The following is a 20,508-nucleotide window of genomic DNA, read 5'->3' on the forward strand; positions in this document are numbered from 1 at the left end:
CTCTTAGGTTCAAGGGATGCCCCTCTCTTTGGTTGTTCCACATTAAAAAATAAAAGCGGTACGCTTTGTGGCTAAAGTGTTCTTGTTGCTCTTTCATGTTTCCGGAAGTCTCGAAGAGTTGAGAACTTTCTCCTTTACATCGAGGGGAGAGGAAGAGTTACGGCTCGGGCAGGCCTGGCACTTTTGAACACAGACCAAATTCAGGCCGCGTTGAAAGAATGCCCTGTCTCGCCTGTGTGGGAGGGATGAGAAGCGCAGTACACTAGATGCATGGAGATGCAAGGTTAACCATCCCTCAGATGGGTCCAGGGTTTAATCCGCGTGTGTGGCCATCTGCTGTACTTGGGGGATATCAGCATCAGGATACATATGCAAGGGGCACCCCTCAACTTCAAAGGAAAAGAACCACCGAGCTCAGTGCAGCACACTTTTGTGTTGCAAAAAACGCATTTGAGTTAAATGCTGTGATAGTCATGACCTGGGATCCTGGTTTTCTCTGATTTTAAAAACAAAAATCCCCAAATTTCGGATTCAAAAAAGTAACCCAAAATCCACATTTTTCTATGATAAAAATGAAAGATATAGAGATAGATAAATAGTTATCTATATATCTATCTATCTATAGAGAGAGATATAGAGATATATCTATATCTCTATATCTATAGACATGTCTATAAATATAGGTATATAGATATATCTCTCTATATATATCTGTATCTATATCTCTATTTCTATAGATATGTCTATAGATATAGAGATATTGATATATTTCTATATATCTGTATTTCTATATACGTCTATGGATATAGCTATATCTATATATCTGTAACTATATCTATATATGTCTATAGATATAGATATGTCTATATTAGTGGTGTTTCATTTTAATCACAGAAAAATGTGGATTTGGGGTTCAATTTTTTTAACCAAAAATTGAAGATTTTTTTTTTTAATCAGAGAAAACCAGGCTCCCTGGTCATTACGCTGGATCTAGGTTTGTGAAGTAGGAGGTTCACCCTGCGTGATCGCTAAATAAGACTTTCAATTCATGATGCTTCCCCAAAAGCTAGAGGGATGCTCAGGAGGTTTGGGGCAGATCCTGGGGCATTTTTTAGCATGCTTCCTCCCACTCCCTCCCCCGCTTTTTTTTTTTTTGGAGATCATCTATGGGAGCAGAGATCTGCTGTTTCCTGTTGGTGCCAAGGGGAATGCTTTCCGCTGGGACCCCTGGGAGGTTGTTTGAACTGATGCCGTGACTTGAAAGCCTTGGTACTTTTGTCCAATTCTGTATTTGGACAATGCTGGTTGGAAAGTTTAATGAAATCCTGAGTGAACCGTTATCCTTGTACTGGGGGCTGAGGCAGAGAGAAATGGTTATGTTTTAGGAACAGTGGGATGCTGGGAGAAAGGAAGGGTTAAAACATGGCAACGTGTTGTAAGCAAAATTGTTGTGGACACCGAGGTGAAGCGATTCACCTAACTCTGACTGCTTTTCAGGTATTTCCTTTTGTTCCACCTGCTGTTCACTCCTGTCCTTCCAACCTAATTTGGCTTGCTCGCTCACTAGTCGTGTAACAGCACAGGGCCCCGGAGCACCTTGGTTTAACCTGTTCAAATGAATGCAACAGCTAACAAATATATCAGAGTGCACCTTTGCCCAGGACTGATGTGGTCTTTTGCTTTCGTCAGAGAGTGTTTTGCCCCCTGTCTGATAAGATGCTGAATGACAATAATCAAGTATTAAAATGTGGGGTTGTCTTAAAAATCTTTTAAACCACAAAAAAGAATGGAAACAATTTGTGGTGTCTTAAATTTGGGGGTGTCTTGAATTGTTTTCGAACAACAAAAAGTAACAGAAACATTTGAGGGTGTCTTAACAATGTTGTAGGGTCTTAACAATTTTTGTTAGACAACAAAAATAATGGAAACATTTGGGGGCATCTTAATTTTGGGGGTGTCTTACCATTTTTTTCAACAACAACAAATAGCAAAAACACTTAGGGTGTCTTAAATTTGGGAGGGTCTTCATTTTTTTGAAACCACAAAAAGTAATAAACATTTGGGGGGTGTCTTAACTATTCTGGGAGTGCCTTAGCAATTTTTTCAACAACAAAAATAACGGAAACATTTAGGAGTGTCTTAACACATTTGGGGGTGTCAACATTATTTTTTTTTAAACAGCAAAAAATAACAGAAATGTTTCCGTTGGTGTTGCTAGTTTTTTTTCCACCCCAACGGCTCCTCAGTACGGCGTCTGGAGTTTGGCCCGTGTGTAAAAGACAGATAATACACAAAAAAATCAGTAGATGATCTGGGCATCGTACAGGAGTGTCCCGTATTGTCCAGCTAATCATGTGCTTGCACTCTTCGTAGCAAGGGTAGCAGCTGAAAGGAGAAAGGGAAGCAGAGATATAGGAAGCAACCCGGGAGGGTCACTGGAAGAGGCCGAGGGAGAGCACGGATAGACCTGTGCCAGCCTCCTTAGAGCCCCCAGCCTCCCTGCTAGGCAGTCGCTTAACCATGCCGAAATAATTGCCCTCATTTCAGTGCATCTACCTGGGCCGGTAAGCAATACGTGTTTGCAGCCGGGGGCCCTGATTCAGAACGCATTGTACTCATGATTAGCACGATACGTTTTATTTTTGACAGGTGTCATAACTATGTAACTCAAATGCTATCAAAATAAATTTTCAGGGGAGACGGGAGAGAGTGGCTCGGCATCAGTTAATTTAATCTCACTGGAAGTCAATCCGATGTTATATATCTTTTACTTTGGCTGCCAGCAACTGTAACGTATAGCGCAGCTGTTTTCTGACGAAGACGGCCTGCCCCACAGCTTCTGTGCATGCCGGTTGAAAAGGAGAAAGGTAAAGAGGATGAGCATGCAGTATAGGAGCCCGTATACAAAACACGCATATGCACCTGTTCATAAATGTATCCCTGAAAGCTTGCAAAGAAGTTTTCCAACTGTTTGAGTTGGTCTAATAAAAGATTTCAGATTTACCCAAAGGACCTTGATTGCCTACGTTCATAAATTGTGTCCGTGTGTGTGTATACATAGGTTCAGGACTGTGAAGTTTGTGGGTGTCTGCTCTTGCCTACAGAGAAGGAAAGAGGGAGAATAGAAACAAACTCTTTATTAATCCTATTGATATTTGGGAGTGGGGGGATCCAAAATATTTCCTAAACTGTTCACTGAAAAAGGAAAATTCCCCCTTAATTTTAACCAGGATGATTATTTCTGCTTTTCAGAAGCTGAAATGAAAATTATGAATAACTTGAAAACATTCATTTAGGTTCTAAAATTTTCAACAAAAGGTAAAAATTGCCAACAAGTTTTGTACCAGTTTTTGTTGTTGGTGTGTGGAGGGGAAATAATGTCTCTTTGGTTTTTCCTGCAGAAGTCAAAAAATTACACAAGGATCGGGAAGTCTTCTGTTGTGCTGGGCTCTGTCCGAGCCCAACTTATGTTGCACAGATGAGCTATAGTCCCTGCCCTAGCCAACTTAATTTCTTAGGATGCTTCCCAGCGTTATGATAAGGACAAATTGTTTAAAACATAATAATTTATTAAATGTCTCTGTTTAAAAAAAAAAAAAAAAGCAAAACCATTCTGGTCGGATTTTTGTATTCAATCCCTAGCCTCATCTTCTGCACATGTGTGCAAACACCCACCCACCTCCTGCTTTTGGTAAAGAAGGTAAGGGATGCTTTATCAGATCAGAGCGGGATTTTTTTTCTCCTCAACTCCATCTTTTTCTCCCACCCTCATTCCTCCCCCCAGGTCTTTTCCACGCCACCAGACCTGTCTTTCTCTGTGTGAAATGAGTTAAGTACAAGGAGAAACTGAAGATCCTGATTCCAAAAAATGCCTGGGTAATTTTCAGAAGTCCTTTGAGGCTCACGAGTACCAATAACTGCTGTTTTTCTCGTCAGAGATTTATTGGTAAATAACCAATACAACGCTGAAAACTGGAAGCCTCGATGATATAATACCATGTCATCTATATGCCATTAGAAATAATTCCCTCTATAGGGAGTCTTAATGATACCGTTTCGGATCTTTCTGGAGACCATTCGTGCCAAACTGACTTTTTATTCAGCGAGTATCAGTAATGTTTTCTACAGTGGATCTGACGTTCCTGCCAAAATATATAGTCTTTCATGAAAAATGCTGTTAGCGTTGCACATGTCCTGGCATTAAGCGGTTCTTATTTCAAGTCACAAATGTTTTTTAGTTCTGCAGCTCTGCTAGAGCGAGCTAAATTTCCTAGCAGAGGGTTATTACATAGGGATGAACAGTTGTACATAATTTTTGTGGGGGGTGGAGGGGGAGCATTTGTATCAGAAAGCAGAAAAAGCAAAAGCAGGAAGGAGCAAAAACCCTTGATGCTTTATTCCCGCTCCCCAGTTTCCCTCCCATCCCCACATAGGTCATTGTGATAGTGCTAAACTATTTATTTTGCTGCATTAAATGAGGAGCATGTAGCCACTGTTTCGAACGCGTGTAAGGCAAGTGCAGTCACTGCAATCTGTGGCGCTGGCAGCTCGTTTTATTCCATTTTTTAAAGTTTGGATCCGTCCCCTGCCGTGCTGAGGAGATAACAATGCCGCTCATTGTGCGAGCTCTGCAGCTGCTGAAATTTGACTAGATCCAACCACAGAAAACAGGAGCAGGTGGGTCACCGCTGCGACCCTTTCGTTCCCAGCAGTATCACTATGCACTGGGGCCCGGAGGGGCCCGTGGGCCGAGGTGACACCGAAGTTTTAGCCCTAACGTGGAAAACAAAACGACAAGGAGATGTTGGCTCCTGGTTTGGGTTTCGTCGGTAAGAGACCCCAAATGTTTCTGACTGTTGCAGGATTCATGGCATTTCTTGTCACTTGTTGAAACCGAATAAGCTTAGGCAAGTCTGGATGTCTTTCCAAAGCCATCAGGCCTGCAGAGTATTAATTTACATGATGAATTAGCGTTATTAATGGCTGACAGCTTTATTTTCTCCACCCCACCCCCGCCAGTATGCCATTTAGTGGGGGCTATCTCATTTTTATTGTGATGCCACGGGCAGCACGTAAATATTCATTTAAAAAATGTTTTAATTGGGTTTGGCGTTTAATCTGCAAACTTGATGTTTCCCTACGGAAACAACTGGGTCATTTTCTTTGATTACTTGTGTAACAGCAGGGCTTTCATCGCACTCATCTATTTTCAATTCTCAAAGGGGCAGAAAGGATTCAAATACCTGACCCTCCTTGTAACTCAGTGAGAGATGAGCATTTAACTGCCGTAAACACCTTGGCACATCTGCACGGGAGCTACGGCCCCGGCGTTAGCCTCAAGTACTCACAATCGTTCCCTGTCTTGTTACAAAGGAGATGATAAAGAACATTTTGCTTTAGGTATTCAGTACTTCCCGTGGGTTCCCGGCTTGGAGGTTGTCAATTGACTGTTTTCCTGTAAGCACCATGGACTGCACCAGGTACATGCACTGACTTTGTTGGTCATGGAAAGGAAGTTTGCAGACGATGCTTAATCTCTGAATATAGCAACATCCATCTCTAGACAAAAGAAGTCAGTAGTTGTTTAGCAACAGCCTCAGATCTTCATAAAATGGCAAATGAATCGGGCCCTGTCTGATGGAGGCTTTTCCAAGGTAGGTGGAGGAGAACAACTGCTCATAACGTCAGCAGTTGGGAGAAATGGAAGCCATTTGCGAGACTGCTGTTGATGGATCTCATAATCTTGGTCTCTGTTATCAGTTTACAGTAAGTGAGTTTGAGAAGGAGCAAGGCCTCCTCCCTTTTACATGCCTCTGTATTTCCAGTTTGGGTTTGGAGATATGAAAGAGCATGCTCATTGTTTGGAAGGTCTGCAGGGCTTAGCTCATGATGTTCAAAAGTGAAGAATGACGTGCACAATGCTCAGCTAAGGCTGCCATCCTGTAGAGAGGGCAGCACAAAGGAAGGGGGGGTGGGTTTCAGTAGGGGGGTCAACCCAAGACCTACAGTTCAGATGTTCATACTTGATTTGCCTCCCCCCTCCTTTCTCCCTGCAAAGTTTGAGTTGTTTGGATTTGGGGTTTTAAGCCTGACGACATTTCTTAGTTTTAAAGTGAAGCTTGAATAAAGAAAGTGATGTGGATGCAGAAGGGAAATGAAAGAGGAGCTAAGTACAGACAGTCAAAAACTGCGAGGCTGAATTGATTCAATCTTTGCAGGTTAGTTTAAGCTGCAGAAACTGGACCAATCAGCAAGTGAACAGACATTCACTTTAGATTCCTGAAATGCAGCCATGTGCCTGCAGTGGCCCAGGCCAGAAGCTGGGGGGCGCTAGAGCATGCCTCCCTGCTGGGTTGGAGCAGACTGCTTGGGCCAAGGATACCCTGTGAATGGGCATTTGCAGGGGAGGTGCAGAGCACCCTGGGATGCTGGGGGAATGTGAGGTGACTTGGATCTGGGACAGAAGTTCCATAAACCGATTTAACCTAAATCAGTTCAGTCTGATACTGCATCCATCTCGGTTTATCTCAACTAAGTTTCAGCCATTTTGAAAGCAGCTTATGTTCACTGAACTTCTGTTGGGTTACAGATTCCAACCGGTTTCTGATCACGTATACTGGTTTATGTGTAATGTCTGTCCCTAGCCAGGGAGGCTCACAGGGGACAGGCAGGAATCCAGGCAGACTATGGACAAGGGGAATGAATCTCCTAAGACAGGGAAGGATTGAACAGTGATCTAGTTCCAGGGAAGACCAGGTGATGGCAATTTCTCCTATTTGGCAGGTGGCCCAGGGCGAACGTGGTGCAAAGTTGGATGGGAGTATGTGAAAGCAGAGTCAAGGATGAAGGGAGGGGAATGGTAAAGCTTCCACCAGGAGTGTGAAGGGGACAGGACACCTTATTTAAATCAGGATAAGAGGGTACAAAGAAGAGTTGAGACATGGTTGGATAGCAGAACAAGGACCAGGGTCATACGCACGTGCTTTATAGCGCTTAATCACCTGCAGAAGCAGCCTGGCACAGTGGGGGCGTTGAATGGACATGGGAGCAGTCTGGAACTTTTCAAGTGTTGCTGAACGGTGGACACGACACCTGTGGGGTCCTTTGGCGGTCGAGAAGGAAGACCTGTGCTCACATGACCAACAGCTGGTATTGTGTGTGTCACGATGGGGGCTGCTAATAAGTTAGGCTATAAATGAGGGTATGTATATACCCATTCCCCCTTTCATCCTTGCCTCTGATTTCACTCACTCCCATCCAGTTTTGCACCTCATTTGCCCTGGGCCACCTGCCAAATAGGAGAGAAATGTGGGTCTTAATGACTGTTTCTCAGCTGTAACTCAGCCCTGCTCTGAAGCGACTCTGCTTCCTATCCGACCATGGGCAGTCCCGTAGGGCACCAATGCTGCATCCGTCCTAGTGGGTGCAGGTCCGTTGGAGCCGAATGTATTTTTGCTGCGACCTGGACAGCTTCTGAAATGGAGCTGACCACAGCTTTGTCCTTGGCTGCCCTTGCAGTTAACTCGTGGTCCCTGCCAGCTCAGCTGTGCCCGATGCCAGGGGCCGTTGTCCGCGGCGGGTAATTTAAGAGTTTTCTAACAGCTGGGGAGCATTGTTTACTCTGTTGCTCATCAATAAGAAGGTCCTTCTCTCCAGTTGCATGGCTGAACCGTCCCCCTTTCCTGGCATGCTTCAGACCAGATTATACTGCTGGAATCGCACCCAGATGGCGGTGCCAGGATTCAAACTCGAGGCATTGGAACAAGAAGCCCAGGTGCAGCGGGCATTGATGCCGTTCTGGAGGCGAGCTACGTACCAAGAAGATCGGAGCGTCCTTTGTGTTTGGCTGTCTGTTTGTTTTAATATAGCATGATCTATGCAATGCATAAGAGATGCACAGCATTGAATCACTTGCTTGATTCAGTGCAACTTCCCATTGCATTTTAATAAGCAAATTAACCTTCCCTTCTATCCACCCGGATAAAATGCAGTGTTACCATGAGAAGGAAAACACACATCCATATCTAAAGCCCATTTAGCAATGTAAAGGCTTTTGCCCTCTTACCCACAGATCCAGCATGTATAGTATATGTCTGCGAGGGAACGTGGTGATTAACATATGAAAACGCTGATAACAGTAGGATTTTTGTGCAGGCAGAGGCTAACGAGATATACTACCATTTTGGTGCCAGTTAGACCCATAACTGCTATTTGTTGCTGGGTTTAGTAACAATTAACCTTTCACATTCTGCATTAGCCATTGCTTTTATGGTGCAGCTGCTTTTATAACAATATACTTTGCTTCTCTCAACAGAAGCACTAATTTTGGCAGTCGAGTGTCTGTCCCCGAAACCACAGGATATAAAGAAATGGAATAGAGATTCTTAATAATTTATTCTCAGCACAACGTTTTTTTTTAAAGCCATTAAGTTTAAATTTAAAGGATGCTTTGCTTGTTAGAAATAAAAATGAGATTTCCGCTGTTTTTTGTTAATGTTTCTTTTAAACATATTTAACATGTGTGTTCTCTTCTGTGCTCTCTTGCCAAATCATGCATTCTGGCCATGCTTGGTAATTGGTACCTTACCAGAGCTGGAAATAACGAACTGACTTAAAATCACAGATGCCTTATTTACCTGCTTGACCAAAGATGAAGGAAAAAAGTTGGGTTAATGATTATGGACCCCAACATCTGCTTACACTGGTTTAAATCCAGAAAAATCCCTTTTCCCTGCTTTTTTCCAAAGCATTATCACGTCCGGGTAACTCAGTGGTATTGGTACTGTATCTGCTTTCTTGAGATGCTTCTCACTGGCGTGCTGGGCCATTTTCTCATAACAGCGTTCTAGCACTATCACGTGGTACAGATGTTATCCAAGTGTTTTTCTGGCTTGGCTATTTTGTACATGGCCATACGGTAGTGAGGGCCAGACACAACCATGGGCAAACCAGGTGGCCATTCAGGGCCCAGACAGAAAGGAGACCCAAAGATGTGTTGGTTGTTGTTATGATGATGATGATGATGAAGAGGGGCCCAATACTAAAAGTTCGCCCCGGGCTGCCAGGACTTTAGGTACGGTGCTGATGGTAGTGTAGAATAGGCATGAAAAGACTTGTGAATGACATATATCTGAGTTGGGGTAAAATTAGGGTGGCAGATTAATTAGGCTTTTGCTTCAGTTTGTTGCGTTGAATAATGTAGCAACGGTCTGACATTGCCTGTCCAAACCTAACTTATGTCCTGGTTCTTTAGTGAATCATCATTTTAGTGTTCGTACCATGTGCTTTGTTGGGGGAAGAAAATGCAAAGCCCAGACTTGCGCGAAGGAGGCTCTACTTGCTCTTCTCTAGTGTAGTCAAGAGCTTGGGTTATAACATAGTTACAAGGCTGGGTTTTGGCCTTAGTTATCCTGGGGTAAATCTAGAGCAATTCCAGCAAGTCCAGTAGTGTATAAAGCAAATGTGAGGGGTGAAGAGGACCCTGAGCCTTTTTTCAGAGAGCAGTGTTTGAGGACAGCTTTCCCAGGTCATTCAAAAGCATAAGTGTTTGCACAACTGTTGGCTCAGGCTTAGTGGGATTTCTGCTCATCCTCTCTTAACAGGGAGGGACTGGGTACATTTGGCATCCTTTGTGCATGAAAGGTGGGGGTACGCTCTGTCTCAGGACCAAGGTGCTTTCCTTCTGCATGATGCTGGGGGAAAGCAGGCTCTCTTCTTCCAGCCTTGTCAACTGAGCATTTCAAAGGTTTTGGGACAGTGTTTAGAAACCTCTGGATTCCTGACTCAGGGCTTGGCCACGCAGCTATTACAAACACGACAACCTGATTAGCACCCACGGGCGCTAGACTTTGAACCAGCGTTGAGGACATGGACTTTATGCTCGCTTGCGAAGCCGAGGCCGTTCTTATCCCTGGTTGTCGGGAAACCAGACTGGTTTAGCAGTTGGCCGAGACAACTGTCATAACTTGCTTGCTGCCCTCTTTCTTTCCCCGTTCTCAGCGAAATCGGGACCGTGTATTCTGTAGCTTTGTACTGTGACCCGGTCTGTTTGAAAACTAAAGAGGTAAATCATGAAAGGGGATACTTGTGGGGGGCAGGGGTTGCCTCTTCATGCCAGTTGCAATAGTTGTGAAATCCTCTTTCCTTGTGGCGGTACGAAAAAAATAACTTGCTTGCGGTGTGAAAAACCCAAAGCAAGCAGCTGAAGTGCTAGGTTCAGCCACTGAAGGAAAACGGTGAAACCAAATCCCTGAAAAGCACTCACAGCACTAACATAAACCAATGTGGAAAATATGTGAACAGTGATTTCCCACCCCCCCCCCAATCTCTCTCAGTTAATGTCTGATGTTACAAGTAGACAAGATGCTTTGGGTAAAGCTGATATCTTGTCTTAGACCAACTCAAATTATGTTGCAGGTAGCAGTCGTCTGCAGCAAACTTTCAGATCGGCGTGTTAAATTCCCATGCCTCTTTAACCATTTTAATTGTATGTCACACATTCGATTGGAGCTCGGTTTCATTAAGTCCTAGCATCATTATGTTCTGCTTCTTATACATGTATAAATCTTTGGAGGATAATATGCAGGCGTGCTACAGCAAATAATTTCTTTCTTTTTTTTGTGTGTATGTGGTCACTCTTCAGGATGGGAATCTCAGCTCCTGGAAACAGGGTTTTTGGGAATATTCCTGTGCCCTCTCTGGACTCTGTCTCGATTGCCCGAGCACACCCCGCCTTCCAAAATCGTCATCTGGGGATTTCGATGGCTTATTTTCAGAATCATGCTTGGAGCGGTAAGTGGAATTTTAAGCAGTTGTGTCGCAAAAGAAGCTTATGGCTTTACATTTTATTAGAGAGGTTAATTCCTAACGCTTAATCCCAGCAGAAAACCCATTTGTTTCCAATAGCCACTATAATATATATATATTTTTTTACATTCCCTAGCTTAGATTTGTCTCTGGATCTGACGAAGAAGGAAGGAGGAAATATCCGGTGTTTTGTTTCACCGAGTCTTTCTGTTCCTTGCTATTGATTTGTATGAACGAATAAAGGACCAATAAAGGGTCAATATTTTGCCCATATCACAAATTAAATTGGAAGAAAAAAAGCTTTGACTTGAAAGGTTTAGGCCTTAAAGATACGATCGAGTGAACGTTGAGGTTCATGGGCATTGTGGTTTAGTAGCCTGGAGGGTGGGAATCCAGACGGTAAGTCCCAAGTTCTTTGCCTACCTTAGTAGTTACTTTTGCTCCCCCATGCTAGTAATCATTTCATCGCTGTCAGAGATCCAAAGGGAGATCCAAAGAAACATGGAAGAAAAAGGGAAGAGAAGAAGAATAATAATAGCAACAATAATAGCAATAATAATAATATAATAGTAGTAATAATAGTAATAGTGATGATATGCTGCTCTCGCTCTTATTATCAGTGTTATGATTGCTGTTGCTTCTGTTAGTAGCATTATTATTAGTGCTACTAATAATAATAACAATAACTACAGCACTAAGAATAAGAATAATAGACTGAGCCCAAGAAGGAAATTCAGGATCCACGTATTTGTTCAGATTATAAAAGAATCTCACCCCTCCTCTCCTAAACTCAAGCGTGACCAAGTCTGTAATTAAAATTTGGCCAGTAGAAAGTCATTAAGCTCCTTATCCTCTGATTTAAGTAAACCTGAGGTCAGCTGTGTTTGCTTTTCGGCCTGATGTTTTGTAAGAAGTATAGCCATTTTAGTAGCAGTGGGTTGCATGACTGGCACGCTGCGTTGGCTTCTGCTTGGGGCACTTACGTTGGATGTTTGCGTGGCTAAATGAGATTTTCTAGCTTGGGGCTTTTCAACCTTTTTAGACTAGAGGCACCTCTTAGTAGACTTCAGACACCCCTTAGAAAATGCCTGCTCTTAGTTTTCACTTGTTTTTTGACTCCAGAAAAATCCTGAAGCAATTCTTCTATTGCAAAGAACTTGGAAAGGCCACAACAGGGCAGAATATTTTTTTTTAACACTGTGGATTGCTGTGTGAAATCTTTTTTGGATTTGTCTCGTGAATCATGTTTGTCCACTTGTGATCACATGGCCTGGATCTGTGTCACGTTTGAAAGGATGTCAGGGTGCCCCAGGATGCTCTGGCACCCTGGTTGAGAATCAGTGTCCTAGCTTACAACATTGCAGCAGACTTGGTTGAAAAGAAGTTGCATGCTTTGCGCGCGTTTGTGCACGCTGCGACTGATTGATCAGACTTCGCTATATACTTATTTCTTTCTTTCCCTAGTGTGTTCTTGTGCAATGCTACTGAATTTCATGCATTTTTTTGCATGCCAGGGAAGACGGATTCTGGCAATCTGTTGACTTGAATCCAAACGCATACTGAGAAGGGTGACACAGCTGAGCGTAAGGATTCAAAGGTTTGAGTTGTGCTTGTCATTTCTCTGAAGTGCTGTAAAACCCCTGGTTGAAATTTTACCGTAGAAACGTAAACGCCGTTGAGTATGCAGGATGATTTCTGCTTTGTGAAATCAATCTGTGTATAGTAGCGTAGAGTGGGACCGTATTAAAAGATGGATCAAAATAGACATTGGCTCAGCAGGCAACCTCTGTGCAGCTTTCAAGTCTACCTTATCTCACAACTAGAGGCGGCTTGATGTGTGTGTAATCTCCACTGTGCTTTAAAGGATGGAAACTTGGGCTTTTGAGAGAGCTGGCTTTTGTAGATGGAAAGCTTTTGAAGTCTTATTTGGCACTGCCCGAGATCAGAGGGCGAGACAGCTTGTGTAAGGAGCTCTGTGCTGGCTTGAACAAAGATTGTCAGTACGTCTGCGACAAAGAAGACATTCTGGCCAGGGTGGGGATAGGTAGATAGATGAAAAAGTGATTGCAGCCTCGCAAGATCCACCCCGGGGAGCCTTCCTGTTGGTGATAGATGGGGGGAAAGTGTTGTTAGAAAGATGACTAGCAAAGATGGCCGATAGATAAGGGCCAATTTCTCCTTCTTCCTCTCCCGGTACTTAAAACACCCAGGCTAGTTGTGGGCTCAAAGCTCGACCTCCGTGGAGCTGCACCTCACCTCCCTGAAGCTCGTGCAGGCTAGATTTGGTGTCCCCAGTGTCGGTGCCCATCAGCTGGTTGTGCCAGACCACTTGTGCCTCTCCTTAAATCAAAAGCAGCGCAGACAGAAGTTACAAAAGACTCTGTTTTGAAACGTCTTCATCTGACTCCTCTTGCAATGAGGGGTCAGATTTTCACTCGATCTGCCATTTTTGCACATCTGTGCGTTTGTGTTTGGTCACGGCTCTTGCCCACTTTCTGTGGCCAGGTGGGGTGAAAATCGTCGCTTCTGTCTGCACCCAGCAGAGCAGCCTCATTGGCAGGTAGGCTGATTAGCCCCTTCCCTACACCAGTCAGTACAGTTGCTCAGCAGCACTAATTGACCAGGCATTGCACCACGGCAGCTGCTTCTGATGCAGGAGGGAGCCAGCCTGGATCGTCGTAGCCTGTGGATGGGGCTTGGTATCTTGCAGACCTGGCTGGAGTCGCAGGTAAGAGAGGGTTGCGGGGTTATTTGTAACACTTGCAGCATAACAGGTTTTGTACAAAGGTTTCAGTTTGGCTTGACTCAATCCCAGTGACTTCCAGCCACCAGAGACAGTGACCCTTGCTTCAGCAGAGCTGTTCCCTGTCCTTTTTGGGACACAAACTTGAAGCAAGTTGCAAAATGAAACAGTAGTATAGTGACATCTGTTCCACCCCAAAACTTACTCTAACCCATACAAATCGTGGTGGGTTTTCAAGTAGGGGGAAGAGCAAAGAGGCACGATACTGCTCTGAAGGTTTCTTAAATGGGTGGTAATCAGCTTTGTTCTCAGGAGACAGACCATGGCTTGCATTCTTGCTTTGCTTTCCATAAGCTTTTAATAAAAAATCTTCTGAGCCTGAAGTCAGTCCTGTGGCATCCTGCTGAGAAAATTCCTATGTAAAGAAGCCCTTGGCACCAGCCAGTTTGCAGGTCAGCCACTTGGTGCAAATTGCTCTGAGTTTGGGAGGAAAAACAAATCATTTCTTAAATTTCTAGCAGTTTACCTATGGACATTGGGACGTCGTTTCCTACTAAAACTGAAGTGATCCCAAGTGGTGATTTTTCTGTCGCTGGCATCCAGGACTGCCAGGAATGCAGAAATGGCCATCAAATCAGTTAAATATGTGAAGGGAAATTGGACTCCTTTGTCTGTGTAATGAGACGCTAGACATCTGAAGTAGCCAGAAAGCAAACCTAATGGACATGCGTACATTGGCGTGAGCTTGCCAATTCAGACCTTTGAATCCAGCTTGGGATTTTCCTTTCCAAGAAACAAATATGCCTCTCCCTGTTGCTGGGCATGCCATTCACTTGCTAGCTCTGTCAAAGAAGCAGGTGTGAAAACCATCACCTTCTCTCTAAGGCTGCCATTCCAGCCAACAGCTCTCTTCCACAAAACACAGCAGCTTTCCTGTTTTGCATGAGGCTGGATGACTCCATCCTGGTCAAGCAAGAAGCAGAACAATTTTCCATCCCTCCAACAAGCCTGAAGGCATCTTCATGGATGTTCTTAAAACTTACGCACTCAAATTATCCTCTGTTAATTATTTTGTCCCTAATGTACTTAGGGGCTCTGGTGCACCCACCACGCTTGGTGGTTCTGGAGGTCTGGAAAGCGCCAAAATACCTTGGGCTAGTTTTGCTTAGAGCCACCGTTTTTAGTCCTTTCTTGTTGACAGGCCGTGCATCACGGTGACCTTCCTTTCGGCCAAAGAGGGTTGGACTTGGTTCCCTTTGACGAACGCCATTACTGGGCTAAGCATGTTACTCAAGAGATATCTAACATCCCTCTTCTTAGTATGAGCCCCCTGAAATATTTCCATTGACTTCCTGCCCCAAATGTGTGCTCATGATCTTCTTACCCCTACATCACAGAGTACCACATCAGCCCTTCAGAGCCTGTTATATTATTGCATCGGCTCTCTGCAGCTGTATCACCAGTATTGCTGGGATGGGACTGAAAGCCATGTCCTAAAAATGCAATTCTTTAAAGCCAGCTTGTAACCAGCGGTATTGAATAGCTGTTTCCCTTGTTTTAAGGGTCTTTGAACCTAGGCTTAATTTAAAACAAATAAAGCCATACTTTCCCCACTAGGCCAGAAGCTGCCGTAGTGATGGGCTGTTTCGGGTCACATCAGGCACATCACATACCCTTACAAAGAGAGAGTAAGACAGAGAACAAGAAACTGGGTAGCCTGTTCTCAGTGATGACAGAAGAAGGAGCAATGGGCTCAAGTTGCAGCAAGGGAAGTTGAGGTTGGATATTAGGGAAAACTTTCTCACTAGGAGGGTAGTAAAGCACTGGAGCAGGTTAACTGGAGCAGTTGTGGAGTCTCCATCCTTGGAGGTTTTGAAGACCTGGCTAGACAAAGCCTTGTCTGGGATGATGTAGTTGGGGCTGGTCCTGCTTGGAGCAGGGGGCTGGACTAGATGTGATGACCTGAGGTCCCTGGCAACCCAAATTCTCTATGATTTCGCCTTTGGCTACACAGGTACCATTGGTTCTATGCCTCTTAGGTAGATGAAGATTACCATGAGGCTGGTCAACGTATTTCTGTCATAATTTATTTTGCAAAGGCAAACTTTTTTTTTAAATGTTATATGTATGTTTCTTTGGGATACTGAAAACCAGCATTTTCCCAGTGCTTGCATCTAAAAAGTTGAATGTTTCCAAGGGCCTGGTTGCCTTGCTAATGACTTTAGAACCACTTGATTTTAAAAAGTAAAATGTTAGTGTAGATTATCACTATTGGGACCCACAGTCTTCCCTCAGCCAAAACTCCCCGTAAAGTCGCTCGGACCTTAGAGCGAGGCCTACTGAACCCAGGTCCATGCTTACACACGCCTTCCATAATTAGTAAAATCTGGGAGAAAAGGTTTGAACCACCTGCTGCAAAAGATGGCTATGGCCATATAAAACCCCATGATGTCCCTTTTGCTGCTTCATTACTAATATTTTATTGCATGTTGGCTGCATGTAGTAGTTCCAAAGCTGACTGGAAGATTTTGGTGCCCACGCTGGGATTTTCAAAGGAGCCCGTGGCAGTTTGATGACCAAGTTCCCTTGACGTGGAAGCTGTATTTAGGACCTGCCGTTAACTTCTTTGTGAATGTGCGGCTCAACCCCCCAGCTGCCTTTGAGGAGCCTAGATTCAAAGGGGCTGGCTGGCTGTGTCTCAGATGGGGGATTCGGAGAAGTTCAAAGCCGCTCTCAGGATTAAATATGGTCTCTAGAACTGGAGTATGGTTTTTACAGTAGTTTCAGGTATTTTAAGCAACCACATGGGAAATAGGGTTGAAGGCTCCCAATCCATGCAAGTTTTATGGCAATTTAAATTTCCTGTGCTCTCTTTTATAATCGCAGAATGATAACTATTTCAGTGGCCGGGCAGCATGGTTTACCCATTAGTCTTCCGTGAGCAGGCAGGGTCTCCACTATTAATGTTTCCTACGTGCAGGAACTTGTGCTGGCAGAGCCTTCATGAGACTCTTTGGGCTCCATGCAGCTGCCCCATGACATCAAACGTCCTTATCTCATGGCATGCCGGATATCTTCCGCCAGGTCAGTCCACTACATTGCAGGAGTAGTCCCAGAAATAGTTGTTCTTTTCATTGGTATGGTGCAGCTGGTACGTTTTCATTGCTTTTTGGCTGTGTTGCTAGTGTTTTCTTGCTACAGGGAATCTCATGGTGACTCTATTTACGTGCGTGTATATAAATGTGTATGTAGATATGTGTGTGTGTGTGTATATTATATGTACACACATATAGACATATATATAAATATATACATATATCTGCGTGTATATATGTGTACACACACATATAGACATGTATAAATATATACTTATATCTGTATGTATACACATGCATAGATATATACACATTTGTATGTATATGTATGTATACACACATACATGTATATGTTTTATATATATACATGCACACCTATATGCACATCTACATACACGCACAGATATGCACACATAAATAGATATGGATGTATTTATATATATTATGTATGTGTAATAAAGGCCCCTCCAGCCATTGCTGCACATTGGGAAGTAATATTTTCCTTATAGTGGAGGATTCTTTTGGAAAATCAAAATCCTTCTCAGGAAAAAGTGTTTCCGTTGCAGCACAGAGAGACTGAGCATAAACTTAAAGGGGCCAGGAAGACTCTTGGGCTTGGCTCGGTGGAACTCCATGCGAGAGCCTGGAATCCCAGACTTGCAGCATGCTTGGTGTACATACCTTCTTTCTAGCCACACTCCTGTTTTTAGCTCCGTGGTATCAGAAGGTTTCCCCTATCCAGGAGGTGTTCTCCACCTCCTGGTGAAAGGTCGTGGAAAGTGGCTTTCGGTCGACACGTCATTGTGAAGAATGATGATGATTGTGAGGAAGGGGAAGTGCTGAGAAGGCTCTCACACAATCTTGCCACCATTTCCTGCAAAAGGCTTACATGCTAAAATGGCTATAACTGTGTGATGGTTAGTGCCCTGCACACACTCACATGTGTGCCTGAGTCTATGATGATCTCCCGAGGTCCCTTCCAGCCCTTATGTCTATGAAGTCTATGAAATCTATGAAATTTACTGCCTGTGTACCCTGTTGCTGTATTTTAGCTGACTATAAGCTGTAGTGTTTCGGAAGATTTGCTTCGCTTTTTAGATGTAAGGCCATAAAAGGATTGATAGCAGAGAAACTTACCCTGGGAGAAATATCCCAGTAGAAATTCACTCCATGAAAGCCTCCGAATAGTGGCTTGTGAGCAGCCCCCAGCTCCCTTCCTCCTCTTCACTAGTTTTTTTTTTTATTTTGCTGGAGAGATGTTTCTGCTCAGCCCTGGAATAGGCCCTGTTACATACGCTTATGTATTCCGGGTGCCAAAAATATAAGCAAATGTTCAGTCTGTGAGAGACTCGCTGCGGAGGAGCTTCCTGTGGTTTCGAACCCTTCCAAGGCCAATCTTGGTACAAGTCTTAAAACTTTTGAGAGTTGCAGTCTCCGAAGAAGTGTGCATGTTTCCCTGCCACTGCCATTATATGCTGAGTGTGAACCATGAACCTGGCACTGTGCAGTACATGCGTGTGAAGATGGTGCGTAATGTAATTGCACGTCAGTCTAAAGGACAGATGCTTTTTTTTCTCAGTGGTGCTTAGAAAATGCACCCTTCTCAATTTGAACGGTTCTTTACATGGTCCTTACTGCATCTCCCTATTGTCTCTGGTATTGATGCTTTCACGATGCAGTCACATAACGTGGTTTTGCGTTATTGGTTTTTCAAAATGTTTATTACCAAGTTTTTTTTCCTGATTTTTCCTTTTGAAAGGGGAACCTGGTTCTGTTTGTGCTTTTGCTCTTCCCTGAACGGCGTAATATATTCAGCGTTCAGAGACACGTTTGCTGTAACACTTAATGGAAAACGCCATGCATTTTAAAAGGCCTTTTTTATTGTTGAGTTATCTCTGTGCTATTTCTCATTGTTATCTGGAGAGTAATAACTCTCCAGTTATTTTTAGAGAGAGCTCTCAGCAAAATAGATGTTGCCCCTAGAGTCATTTTCTATGTCTTGGTTGTTGATATAAGTAGCAGGCATCTTCGAGGGAAAGATGGAAAGGTCATTAAAAGAGGGAACTAATCCAAGCAAGTGGAAATCAGTGATTGATGATACCTTTAGCATTTTGGTGCCCAAACACATGTACGTTTCCTTCTTGGCTGGGATAATGAGGCTGACAGGCCCTGTAATGGAAGTTTAATGCGTGAAACCAAAGTTTCCTCTTAGACCACATGTGCACCTGTTTGAATGCAATCTTTGATTTCTGCACTAATCCAGGCAGGAGCTGAAACATATGCACAAACGTGGAATGAAAGGAGCTTTCCCAGGGGTGGGATTGGAGGAGATTACATGTTACAAAAAATACAAGTTAGAATTTCCTCTCTGGTTATGCAGATATTCCTCTTACTGACTGATACAACATGTCATCTTCCAAACAAACAGCGTTCCCTCCGGCAGGCTGAGTATTTCTCATCTCGTGATGGATTTCGGATGCGTCATAAGAAGCGTAGGGGGCTTTTTTTTAAACAACCATGTGTATTCGCATCTGTTCCACGAAGCTGGGGTGGGGGATCCTGGCTGAGAGGTGTTTCCTTTTCTACTGTGGGCAAGGGCCTGTGGTTGTGTGGCGTGAGCCATCATGAGGAACACCTGTGAGAAATGTAATAGTTGGGTTCAGACCCTGAGTATTCATGCTTACAGGACAGTTAATGGGCTGGGATGAGTGTATGAGAAGGAGGTTGCTTTGCCGGTGGGGTGGTCGGTCGTCACCTTGCAGCCGATAGCTCTACAGAGAGCCCTGAAGAGGAGGGAAGAGCTGAGGCGGCAACCCCCCTTTCTATTCCTGCAGGGATTTAGCTAAGCTTGACTCCTTACCCATTCTGCAGTCCTCTTCCCTTCCCCACCCCATGCCCCAAAACTGGCTTTAAGGGAGACGTGGGTGCAACGGACGGTGCGCGCTGGAGCTGAGCCGTTGGGGCCAGGCAGCTGCGCAGAGGTGGTGAGTCCTTGGTTTCCAACAGGCCCGTTTTCTCTTCCAGTCCATCCTGTTCACCTGCTTTTCCTGTACCATAGTTCAGGGCTGGCTCCAGTAACCATGCTACTCGTGTAAGCACACATGCGACTTTCACGCAACACGACTCGTGTAAGCACGTGACTCTCACGCATGTGAGCACTTAAGCCACAGACCAAAGCAAATGTCGATGAACCTAGATCTGTGGCAACCTTTCTGTATCAGTAATTGCAAAGAGCAGATAGGCCAGTTCGGTGCATCCTGGGCACCAACTAATCCTGATGGAAGCTGGACCTTTGTAACTTGCTAGCGCTGAGTATCCTGGTTCCTTAGGGTCAGAGCATGTGAGCCACGTGCTGTGGTGCTTCCTCTAATGACTTCATCCCCCATCTTTAATAGCTTCCTGCAGGAAAATTGCCAATGCTGCAACAAGGCTGAGTAATGAGAAAGATTTCATAGACATCAGGGCTGGAAGGGACCTCGGGAGATCATCGAGTCCAGCCCCCTGCCCAAAGGGCAGGAAGTCAGCTGGGGTCATAGGAGCCCAGCAAGATAAGCATCCAATTTGCTCTTGAAGGTGTTCAATGTAGGTGCTTGAACCACCTCCACTGGCAGACTGTTCCAGACCTTGGGGGCTCGGACAGTAAAGAAATTCTTCCTTATGTCCAGCCTAAAACGGTCTTGCAGGAGTTTGTGACCATTCGACCTCGTCATCCCTTGGGGCGCTCTGGTGAACACACGTTCCCCCAGATCCTGGTGGTCACCCCTGATAAACTTATAGGTGGCCATCAGATCACCCCTGAGCCTGCGCTTTTCCAGGCTAAAGAGTCCCATGGCTCTCAGCCTGTTGTCGTAAGATCTGTTTTCC

The 20,508-nt window shown here is 44.3% G+C and overlaps 1 protein-coding gene across 2 annotated transcripts in view; it reads left to right on the plus strand.

Annotated features, from left to right (window-relative positions):
• Nucleotides 1-20,508, plus strand: part of LMF1 (lipase maturation factor 1) — a 294,472-nt gene that overhangs the window by 64,017 nt on the left and 209,947 nt on the right. For both annotated transcript variants that reach the window (XM_090023611.1, XM_090023610.1), the window contains one exon: nucleotides 10,643-10,791. In XM_090023611.1, coding sequence (XP_089879737.1) covers nucleotides 10,643-10,791 — 149 coding nt within the window. The remainder of the gene's footprint in view (nucleotides 1-10,642; nucleotides 10,792-20,508) is intronic.

Source organism: Crocodylus siamensis, chromosome 12, assembly GCF_052110815.1.
Source record: "Crocodylus siamensis isolate JL-2025a chromosome 12, ASM5211081v1, whole genome shotgun sequence".
NCBI lineage: Eukaryota > Metazoa > Chordata > Crocodylia > Crocodylidae > Crocodylus > Crocodylus siamensis.